The 12,149-nt window shown below is 37.5% G+C and overlaps 1 protein-coding gene across 3 annotated transcripts in view; it reads left to right on the top strand.

Annotated features, from left to right (window-relative positions):
• Positions 1-4,481, top strand: part of POLN (DNA polymerase nu) — an 86,590-nt gene extending 82,109 nt beyond the window's left edge. For all 3 annotated transcript variants that reach the window (XM_071753314.1, XM_071753315.1, XM_071753313.1), the window contains 2 exons: positions 1,103-1,164; positions 3,524-4,481. In XM_071753314.1, coding sequence (XP_071609415.1) covers positions 1,103-1,164; positions 3,524-3,583 — 122 coding nt within the window. In that variant the 3' untranslated portion in view covers positions 3,584-4,481. The remainder of the gene's footprint in view (positions 1-1,102; positions 1,165-3,523) is intronic.
• Positions 4,482-12,149: the final 7,668 nt, after the last annotated feature.

Raw genomic sequence — 12,149 nt, 5'->3', positions numbered from 1 at the left:
TACTCTTCATTGTTGGCATCATTAAAAAAGGTTTTGTCAGCAGCCAAAGCAACAACCTCACACAGTTTCTAGGAGTTCTTGTTGATCCTGTACATTTAACCCCAGCTGCAACAGAAGTGTGATGTGCATCAAGGGATAACTTCAGAGAAAGTTTCATAGTCACCATGTGCTTATTGGTTTAGCAGTTATCACCACGTATATCATACTCTGATAGTTCTGCAGGACACAGATTATTTAGTCAGCCATCCTGTCAGAGCAATGAAAGCTGCTCAGGAACCTTTAATCTGGGGCTGCCTGGTTTTCCTATTTCACTTTAACTGGTCAAAAGTTACTACTTTTTTAAAAGTAATTTATCCATTTAATTTCTCTGAGTTTATCAGAACCAAAGCATCTTGCAGCAGCAATCTTTGTCAAGTAAAGCACTAATTGGCATGACCAAGGTTGACAAACCTGGTCCCAAAAACTTGATTTGGTATAACTATAGATGCACTTCCACAGTAATAGTGAGTGTAGTGTTATGACCTGGTGAGTTGTTAAGTTAAATAAATCATATTGAAGTTTATTGATATTGAAGACTCATATTTGTATTCATATATTGAGGACCTTGATAGCTCCACTAAGATTTTTTTTTTTAAATTTGGCCTTGACCTTTTTATTTTGAAGAATAGGCTATTTTAGACAGGTTAGACATCTAATTTTTTTTCTATTTTTTTCTTATGTAGAATTTTATGGCTGCACAGGAAAATTAAAATATATAACGTTACCAAGCATATAGTTAAGGGTTCTGAACTTGAAAGCTGAGAAATACAGCACTCAGACATGAGTGTATTTGTGGGATATAGAAGTTAAATAATTCTCCAATTCCAATTTCTAAAATTCAGTTTAATACAAGTAATTAAACCTTCCACAAGAGATAAAAAAGAAATCTGAATTCTTCTTGGAAAAGAAATCTGAAAAAAAAAATGTAAATGGCTAAATTATTTTGAAGTACAAATGCAGGTATTTCATAGCAGAACATAAATTATGTGAGTTTTTATAAAATATGTATGTAGCAATTCTAACATGGAAAATAAAGCTGTAGGTTTTCAAATTTACCTTACAGCACTGGTAAAAAGAACAATGGAGTCCCTGCAGCAAACCACAGCCTTGGAAGTGCCACTAAAGGTAGGATCAGTTCTGAATTTCCATTACTATCTCAGGCATCCCCAGCTTGGTGTATTATTGCCATTATATTAAGAATAGAGACAACTATTTTGCCTCTCACTTCAATAGTTTCATTTTCATATTTGTAGGTAATTGCTTTTTTAATATTACTATAAAAATTCTAAAGGAAAATAACAGAAAGAAACTCAGCCTCCACTTGAGAAAGTGTGATTGTCATCTACTCTTTGTCTTACCAATGCAGTATGGTAATTTCAAAAGCTATTTCATTCATGGCCATGAAATTTCTATTGGGTGTGGTAGAGTGAGAAATATGTGCCCTTCATAGGCTTTCTAAATGTGCCAGGCATTCATTACTGCTGTAAAAATATTGCAAAAGATCTTTCTTCAGTAATTTTCACTTAGAAAACTGTCTTTCTTAACATTTCCATGTGGATGCCTGACATGTAAAGCAGACAACATCATTCATTGCTCTTTGGTTAATGTACAGGAAATCCTCTACAAAAACAACATCTGTGAAAGCTGAGTAGATAGCTTTAAAGCTATTTTATCTACCTATGTACTGGACCTTTGTATTGGTTTTTATAATTTTTTTTCTTCCTACAAGATTGATACCTTTCACCCTAGCCTACTGCTCAGTATTTTTTTTCTTGATGAAAGACTATAGTTTCTGGGAATCCCTAAACTGATTAAGTGAGCAACAGCCCAAGGGTTGCCACTTTCCTGAGGAATGAAGTACTTCACTACTACATCACTCATCCTGCAGCATTACTGGATAAGGTTTGGAGGCAGAAAAAAGTTTAACCTGTTCATTTCAGAAAGTGCTACAAAAATAGAGGCTTGCACTAGTTGAAATGGTTGAAAAATAAAGCTACCAGGTCAGCCCTAGCTTGTATTTCTTCCTCCACACCTTCTATGTCTATTTCAGTATCTCAGTCACTTTGAGAAGCTTTCTCATCCTTGTAAGAAGTTGCTCTCCTTTCTACCAGGTTTGGTCAAGTGAGACTTTCTGGCCATGCTGTTATTATACATTCCCTTCACTGACACTCCCAAGCTTTATAAACTGCATTTTTGTAGGTTGCTTACATTGTACCCCTGTGCTTGCCTACCTTCTTTTGTTATAAATTCCTTGGAAAAAGAAGCAAAACTGTTTTTCAAGGTATACTACATCTAAATTTTTTAAATGATAATATTAGATACCTGGCATTCATGCTTCTGAAAGGTTCATTAAAATAATCACATAGGATATTATTGAGGGTATATAAAGAGAATAGCAACAGTAGAGTCCTTGTTTGATAGTTTTAGGAGACTCTTTGACAACTTTGTTAGGAACAGCATAGTTCATATTTTACCTGAGGGTGTGATTGCCACCAAATAAATATGAAAAATAAATAGGTTTCTAAGATAAATGGTTTTGGGGTCATTTTTCTGAGCATATTCCTGTAGGAATCATGACATACTCATACTGCACATTAGACATGATGAAGATACTTCATCTTCTGAAGCATCATGAATAGATTGATGGCAGAAGCCAGATGGAAAACATAAAGTACCAACAGCCTGATCTCAGAAAAGAAATTGAGAGTGATCTTTTAAAAAGAGCTCTGTATTTTGTTGCTGTTGTTTACCCTCCTCTACAGTAAGAACATGTCTTTTAGGATCAGAGATGTTGAAGATAAAAAGATTTTTGTGAAATGCTCCTGCTCTCCTTCAGCACTTTTGCTTCCACTAAATATGTATTATGTGCTTTGTTAATATGGATATTATTTTTTAATAAGGAGTAGAAATGTCACCAAAGTAGAGCACACATATAGTCTTAATGGGAGAGATTTCTTTTTCTTCTTTGAGGAAAAGGATGCTTTATCTTTGAAGTTGTTCTTTTCGAAAATATAGTTCTTGCTAATGAGGCAGCTTTCATGTCAGAAAATCTACTGTGTAACAGAGCACCAGTAACTGCAAAACAAACTGAAAGAAACCAAAGCAACAACAAAAATACCCCAGAACTGGAAAAGTGGATGGTAGAAGAAGCTAGAATCTTTATTCATAACTGACTAAATTGCTGATGAAAAATGCTCTGATTTTGCAGCTCTTTTGAAAAGTGTAGTAAGAAGAATTTTGTTTTAGCCTGTTCCTTGCAAATCAGTAACATGTATTTGCAATTAAATGTTAGTCTTAATTATCAAGGTAATTTAATAAAAATGTTAATGAAAATTAAGTATTAGTAGATACAAAGGACATTTCATGTTGAATGGGCATGTAATCTAGAGCAGCATCAACATCCAAAGGGAAAAGCAAAAATAGTAATCTTGCTATATATGATGAGTTTGTTTGTTTAAATTTTCATTATTTTTTTCCCTGACAGGTTCCCTTGAAAGTGATTCTTACCACTGGGAAATCATGGGGGTGTATGACAGAGCTGTGAGATGTGAAGCAGTCATCAGGGATGTTATTCAGCACCCGTGCACCTCATTGGCCTGTGCTGATTCCTCACTGAATCACTAGGCAACAGCCCTGCTGGATCTTTCATAAGCACCTAATACTCTGCATGTGAATTTTTTTACTTCATTTTGTCTGTAGCCCTAGGCAACGGCAGTGAGATAAAACTGGTTTTTACCAGTTCATTGTGTTTTCTTTAGCCAAGGTAACCAGCAGGGAGCTGCTTTTTTGTTCAGAGCTAAATTACTACATGTAAGAAATGAAGCAAGACAATATTAACCCTTTGGGAACATGAAAAATATGTTTGAGTTAGATGGATGTTTAGACTTTATAAGTATTTTGTGAAGTGCTTGTGTAAAATGCTTCTAATCTGGCACTAGAAAGGCTCTGTTTGAACTGCATCAGCAACTGCTTAACTGTTGTGTTCAGCTTACCTTATGATTTGTGGGTAGAAGGCAGCTGCTTGGTTTTATCACATATTAAGTGTCATGTTCCACAGACTTAGAAGAAGAAAGGTGGAAATGAAGAGTCTCGACCTTCATTTGTATTTAGAATTTAGAAGCAAAACAAGTAAACAAAACTGGATGCCTAAATGCATTAAAAATAACAAGATTGTTGTCAGTTCAATCAATTTCAAGGTCAGTTTATACACTGTAGTTTTAGTATAAGAGGAAATATTATACTTTTGCCCAATCTGTTCTTTTTATTACTCATATAATGCTAAACACTGTTTAGATAGATTTTGGGATTCAGCCTTATACTTTTTAGGATTCAGGCTTCTACTTTAATGTTTGGATTTGTTATTGATATTTTGTTTTCTGTGCAGTTTATTCTATAAATTAATTTATTTTGTAGCAGTAGTGATTGCCAAATTCTGTCTCCATCCTTGTGGAATATGCAACTGTTATCAAGTCTACTTGAAGTCAAGCACAAAACTTTTAAGAGGTGTTCAGAATCTTTCAGTATTAAAGTAATATAATTAAAATTTTAAATGTGTATGGTTACAGAGATTTTTCAGCAGTTTTAATTTTTATAAACAAGTTTTATAAACAAGTGTTGCATTTCAAAGCATTGAACTATTAAACATTGCTTTATTATGTTGCATAGTAATCATATGTAACCTTAAAGATGAAGTGAAACAGGTGTTTCTAAGAACTGATTATTATAGATAAAAAATTAGCAGTGGTCATACTTTGGCTGGGGGAGAGCCCAGCCTACAAGACTGTGACACTGCACCAGGTCAGGCAAACAGAGGGTCTGATTCCACCTTTCCAACAGAGAGGAATTTGCATGGATTTTTGTCTGATTTTTACCATATTCAAGTTTTCTGTGTTTGCAGTGGCATTAAGTAAGTGTGAAATATTCTACTCTTGCATCTGTTTCACTTCTCTTGAAGATCAACTGTTTTCAGGAGGCCTCTACTAATTAAGCCTCACTTCTCTAAGGCTGTATTTCTAACCTAGCTGCTATATGTAAGAAGTCAACATTTTTTCTACACTTCCCACTAGATTTCTACATTGTGTATGTTTCTTAAGCTGCATAGTTTTAAACTATATAGATAGTGTATTTTTTCAGGAGCTAAACTGTACTAGGCATACCCTTCACCATAACAAAACCCAAATACACACGTAAGAACATAAAGAACCTTGATGTGGATTGACATCTGTTCAAATATGAAGCCCCAGGAATGCAGAGGGCACCATACAGAACAAATTTTCAAATATAGCCCTTCACAAAAGGCCATCAGTCACAGTTCCCTGGACACATACACTTTGTATATGCTGCCATACAGTAGGCAAGGTTAATATTTTGTTCTTATTGTGTCCTAGAGAGGGACTGTGAGCTCCTCTGGACACCAGGTTTTACCCATCTGCTTTTACAGAACTTTCCTTCCTGGTTTTAAATTTCTAAAGAATAAGCTAAAAAATGGAAGAGAACCAAACAGTAAGGGCACCACCTTGTCACATGAGTCCAAGGCATACAGAGGGCAAAAGGCAAACCAGCATACTTTGAGGCTTGGTGATAAGTAAGGTCTCAAGACTTGCTGCAGTTTGTGTCCCTGCAACTTGCAGGATGCACACCAGGAACGTCATTTTTCCAGTGCTACAGATTCTCTAGTAAAGAAACTGTTTTCTTCTGATTGCAACCTGTGAGTAAGTTATATAGCATATATAGATTCATGGCATAGCTGTGTGGAGACTGCACCTCTTCAATTCATATGCAACCAGTGTCTGCTGTACTATAAGTTACAAACACTGGGATGTGTTCTCCAATCTTTTGGTTCTGTTCTCTTTGGATACCCAGGTGAGTGTCTGCCCTGTGCTACGTTCAGGTACAGATTGGGGGGACCTCGATTTTTTTTGGGGGGGACAGATTTTTCAGACCTCGCTTGAAGTGCTTTGGCTTCAAAGTTCCTCAGTTTTTAACTCAAAAGACTCAGAAGAGTGCTGAGTTTTTGGGACAATTTCTTTTACCTTGCTGTCCATTCCTATTGCCTTCCATCCTGTATGGCAATATAGGTCTTGCCAGCAGTTTTGGTTTTCAGACTTGGGAATTGCAGAAGCAATTTGCACTTCAGCAAAGCAGTGATTTCCTTGAGCAAGCTGCCTGTGGTAGATTAGTGTGCAATTCATTTCCCAACAAGATCCTCTGGACATGGCATCAGTTTTACCACACTTGTGTGCTGCTCCATCTGTGACTATAAGGTCAGTTCTTCTGAACCCTGGGCAAGCTGCCCTGCACTGTGCCTGAATCTAAAGAACCTTTATAGGGAAGCAAGGCCAATCCTCACAAGTTTCCTCCCAAGTAAATACAGGTGAAAATATTCTGCATTTGCAGGCTGCTAATAATTCCTCCTGGGTGGCACAGTAATTTCACACCAGAGACCTCAAGACCCTTATTCTATTAAATGACCACTTTTTCAGTTAATTTTGGTTCTGTGTGAAAGGCACTGTAAAACAAGGTAGGCTGGAGCAGGAGCAATCATACGAGCCCTTTTCAATCCTTAAAACATTCAATTTGAACTCTAAAATTATCCCCTTTTTCTCACAACCTATGAGGAGGTACTGGGAGAGCAAGAAACAAAAATTCTGTTGGAAATGCAGAACCCAACAAAAGTTCTGATGAGTGAGTGTGGGAGATCATAGAATAGTTGGTGAGATGTAAATATCTGGCTCTGCTAAGCATCCATTATTTTTGTGGGCAGATTATTTTCTCTGAATAGTGTAATAACCCCTTTTGAACTGATTTGTGTCTTTCAGTTTAATTTGAGTTGTGTCTTTTGTGGTCTGAATCTTCACTTGGATCATCTGTAAATCTTTTCATTTACCTTGAGGAGTAGTGGGAAAGGAACACTATTAGAACACACTTTAGCTCAGTGTCTGCGAAAAATAGAACATATATCTGCTCAGGATTTGAATCTTTTACTGTCCACCTACCACAATGGAATGATCTTGAATCTTGATTCAACTTAATCATAACCATGGTTAAAACCCTGGTCTCAGATTTTGTGTGAGACATTTTAAAAATGGGGTGGGGGTGGAAAACCCTCTCAGTTTTTTAAAACTGCAGGGAATCTGCTAGAGCACTCAGGACATAATTTGTTCTTGGTAATGACTAAGAAAAAACCCTTAAAATTAACATTTCTTTTTGGGAGAGTCCTCAGAACCTGATGTCTCGTTCTCTTGTTTAATTTGATTTGAAAAGGAGGTCAAAGAATGGTGTGAAGGTGGTATTATGCCTTCCTGATGTATTTCCTCTAATTTTGGCCTAAAATGTCTCTTTTCTTCTCACCGTTAGAAGACTGAACTGGATAAAAAGTTGCCTTGACCATCCCACCTTACCTTGAGCAGGAGGTTCTACGAGAGACCCTCTGAGGCCCCATCCAACCTGAATTCTCCTATGATCTTATGTTTCTTGATCCTATGATTCTTGAGTTGGACAACAGCAATCATCTTGTTGAAATAAAGCACAGAAATTCCCTTCAAGTATTCTGCTATACCACATTGAAGTGTGCAGTGCTGTACCAGAAGAACCCTCAGAAATGTTTTGGGATTTCATTCCTCCTTCCCACCTGTGTTACCTCATTCTCTGCCAGCATTTACTACATTTCCTGGCTCACAGTCTCACTTTCAGCTGGCATACTTCCTTTTGGTATTAGCAGGTTGTCAGAAACATTCAGGGAGTGGAAAGGAATCAGTTCTTATTTCTGCCATTCTGCAATAGTTTTAGTAGGCAGGGTGTCTCTGGGATTTAAAATAAGTTTCAGTCACTCAGTCTTTGACTTCCCCACTCGGATTGCCTCATCTCTGCTGAAAACAGCAGCCTACAATCAGCTGCTTCTCTTCAGATTCCATTGAAGTGCACTTCTACAACCTGGTTTTTTTTTGGTTTTTTTAAGACCCTCTTGTTACCAAGTGTGTCTTTTTTATCCCCCTGTGCATTCAGGCAATTTGTTATCCTCTCTGCTTGCATTCTGAATTCTGGAGGTCCAACTTCCAGCCAAGCCCTACACATTTTTTGTTTGTTTTTCTGCATCACCTTCTCCATTCAAGGCTGATCAGTTGGATAATTGTTAGAGTCTTCCTTCCTTGGCTTTTGCTATCTACACTGATAATTTAATCCATTGCTAATATTTCCCTTGTACTTCATAAACACTATTATTGTTGGTAGTAAAACTCTCCCTATTAATTGCCCACAAGATAAAAAAAAACTTGATTGTCTTTCTACCTTTGTGCTCTCAGCTTGCCTCCTTCTATCATTTGACATTTTCATGGCTACTGGTTGCAGATGTTTATTACTGGCCACAGTCCCATTTGCAGCTGAAAGCCAGATAGCTTATTAGGATATTAGGAAAAATTTCTTCACTGGAGGGGGTGTCAGGCAGTGGAACAGGCTGCACAGGGCAGTGCTGGTGTCACCATGCCTGGAGGTATTTAAAAACCATGTAGCTGTGGTGCTGAGTGCCATGGTTTAGTGGTGGCCTTGGCAGTCCTGGGTTAATGGTGGGGCTTGATGATCTTTAAGGTCTTTTCCAACTAAAATGATTCTCTGGCATTTATGCTTTTATGGCATATGTTCTGGTTAACTGTATTTTCCCTGTAGTTGTTTGTCTCATGACCCATTTTTCTATCAAAAAATAGTTGAAATTCTGCTTTTCTTTTCCCCCTTCATTTTTTGGCAGATTCATCTGCTGTGCACACTGCATTTCTCATCTCTAATTAAAAGTGTCATGCATCAGATTACAATCCCATTTTCCAATTTGTGTGCTAGGCAGAGAACTATACTTACAGCCTCCTGAGAATAAACCCCACAAGTGGCTGCTGCAGGTACACTGCGTTTCTGGTTAGAATTGGCTGAGGCAAAATTAAATATCTCACTGGATTACCTTGGCCTCTTTGCACTGATCCATTTAGTCCACATCCAGCTGAGCCCAGAAATGAGTTCATTGCTGATTTACCCTAAATGCCTTGCTTGTATCTGGTTAGGTGGTTAGCAAACAAGTTTCCTCAAGACTTCTGCCACAAATCTATTTTCCTTCTTCTTTTAACTTAAGCTGTGCCCCAAAGCCACCTTGCATTAATGATTGACTCCAAACTGCATGTGAAGGACACCAGTAAGAACTTTATTTTTTATAAGGAATAATTTCTGCAGCAGCTTGAAAGCTGGACCACCCTACCTGCCTGCCAGCAATCTCCATCTCTGTTTATTTTCCTGTCCATCCACATGAACTATGTTGTCAAATTAAGTAAGTTTCCCCAGGGAGGCTTTCCTTTAAATATAATGAGCTTTTGTAACACTGGGAGAAATCAGTACCTTACCTTGGGGCCTCTGGGTTAAAAAAGTGTTAAAAATGTTGAGCTTTGGTCACATTCTCTGGTTGTGTTGTGCTCCTTCTGGTGCTATGGCTTCTGGTACATTTGAGTTTTCTTTTATAGCTGTTCTTTTTTTTTTTTTAGTTCTTTTACTTCTTCTGATAGGAGACTGAAACCATCACCTTTTCCTGGCAGTCTCTGTATGCCTTAACTCCCCCCAGTCCCTGCTAGACAGGTTTGTAGTCACCACTTTAATTAATCTCACCCCTCCAGTCTGGGCTATTCATTGTTCAGGCATTTATAATTGCACAACAAAGCAATAAAAATATTGATAATGAGTCCTCTCTGCCTTTTCCAGGAAGCTTCTGAGTCTTGTTTATATTGCACTTGTAGAATTTAAATCTTATTTTAAATCCTTATGGCCAATAGGTTTATAATTCAAAAGGATTTTAACACAGTGGAGTAATAGTGTAAAATGAATAAAAAGAAGCAATTCAGTTATGATGAGTGCAAGGCTTCACACATAAGCAAAACCAGTTAGCTGCCCAAATGCAGGGAACAGCTTGTTATGTATCAGTTTCAGGAAAATACCTGGGAACTTGTAGGTATTTGCATAGTGATCAAGAATCCCTCTCCTTACTTCAGGCCCACCAAGCGCTCAGCTGAATGTTCCACCCAGGTTTCAGAACTACATTTCAGAAAAGATGAGAAGCAACATGAGCCCAAAGAAGAGAAACAAAAATGATCAGAGGTATAGCCAGTATTACCTTTGAGGAAAGACTGAGAAAATTTAAGTCATTTAACCTTGAGAAGACCAAGGAGAAATCTGAAAGCAGTCATCCAGTGGGCAGTCATAAAGATGGCAATAAAGTACAATATAGGTCCCCTGGTGACTGAATGGGAAGTTGGGGGCTTAAATTTCAGCAAGATATAATTGGAGGGAATGTTAAGCAAGCCCTTCTGAAGAATGCTAGTGATAACTGAGCCTTTGCAAAAGCTGGAGTAGAGCTTTTGGTATCTTTATTACTATCCATTTCTAGAACAAGATAGACAGGAATCTATAAGAATATATTTATGATTATAGATTATTATATTTATGGGATTCAGGTGCCTCCTGGGGCTCACCCTCCTTTTGACTGATATTTTTGGCTTTTCATTCTAATGCTTCAGTGGCAGTTTCTTAGTTCAAAAGGCAGCCAGAGCAATGGTTGCTGCTGCCACTCCTGCCTTTCTATCTACAAAGTGTAGGAAATCTTTCTCCCTGAAAGGTTTGCAACATCCATCTGCCAGTGGAACACATGAACCACTGGACTAAAGGATGTTCTGCTGAGGAGCCTTGGGGCTGGCCCGTGTACATGAATTATATTTTAAGCTCTGTTAAAGACCTTAAAAAAAAGGAAAATAAAAGAAGGAAAAATAAATTAGCATAACTGTCCAGCCTCTGAGTTACCAAATCCCACAGAAGAGCCTTGAGTTTGATTCCAGCCTCTAATCCAGGTAATGCCTCACTGTGTTAAATGTTGTTCCATGTAAATCAGAACAAAGCAGGCTTCTTACAGCTCTGTTGTGGAATTCCCTAGAGCTACAACCCAGTGAAATGCACATCTGCCCTTGAGATGGAAATCCACTCTTGCATTATACACCCTTCATGTCCTTCCTCATATTCCACACTAAAGGTAGAGAGACAGGAATGCCCTTCCTTGACCTTCCTTCCTCTCCATCACTTTTGATTCACTTTTGAGTGTTTCAGATATTTTTGTGTGATCTCTTGGCCTTAAAACTCATTCCTAGGTTCTTTGTATTTCAGCTTTTCAATAAATTATCTTAGCAATAGGTGTTATTCACTCCCCACCCCACTCCACCTCCTGCTCCTTTTTGCACATTGGTACTTCTGTACTTAACAGTTGCCAATGACATTTTTTTTTATTTCTTAGCCCAAGGGTATTCTTTCCCCAGCAACTGCAAAATCTCTTTCTATACTATTTTTTTTTTTTCCCCAAATCTGCCAGTTTAAAGTATAGTCCTGTTTGTGATACAGCTAAACACATCAGTAATAGTGGGCAACTGTGGAATTTAAATCCTTTTACTGCCTACATGAACCTTGCATTGTAGACTAAAATTTCCTTCCCCTGCCTTGAAGAAATGGAGAGCAAAGCATCCTATTGCCTGTTTCATAACACTGTTGGATGAAAAATCAGTTTTGAAAATACTTCTTTATATATAATTGAAAAGTGTGTGTTGTGAATGTTGCCCCTTACCCTGACCTTGTTCTTCACCTAAAACAGATTTACAGTAATGTACAACACTGTCAGCAATAGCTCTGTGGCCACTGCCCATCACCCAGACACTTACAGAATCAGCTTTTTAACCTTCAGTCAAGCCTGTAGTTGTTTACATGTAAGGAGTATTGGGCTATTGCACATTGATGAAAAAAATTTTTCTTCAATTTAATTACATGACTTTTTAAAATAGTTTTTTAAAAATGAATTTTAGATGCAGGAAGGAAAATAAGACAGATCTAGATATATTATTTTCTGTTAGCATGCTTGAAATATGTTAAATTCACATTTCTGACATGGCCTTTTGTGGGGCTGAGTTTCTGTGCTGTTTTCCCTTAAGACTTCTTTATATATGTGAAAAATACTGAAACTGTGCAGAAGCACTGGTGGCAAATCCTTTGACACTATGAGATGATGAAGGAACAAACCATGTCAATGAATAACTTTGCAGTTTGTTAGC

The sequence above is a fragment of the Heliangelus exortis genome, chromosome 10, assembly GCF_036169615.1.
Source record: "Heliangelus exortis chromosome 10, bHelExo1.hap1, whole genome shotgun sequence".
NCBI lineage: Eukaryota > Metazoa > Chordata > Aves > Apodiformes > Trochilidae > Heliangelus > Heliangelus exortis.
The sequence above is the reverse complement of the archived record's forward strand: the minus strand, read 5'-3'. Positions and strand labels throughout refer to the sequence as shown.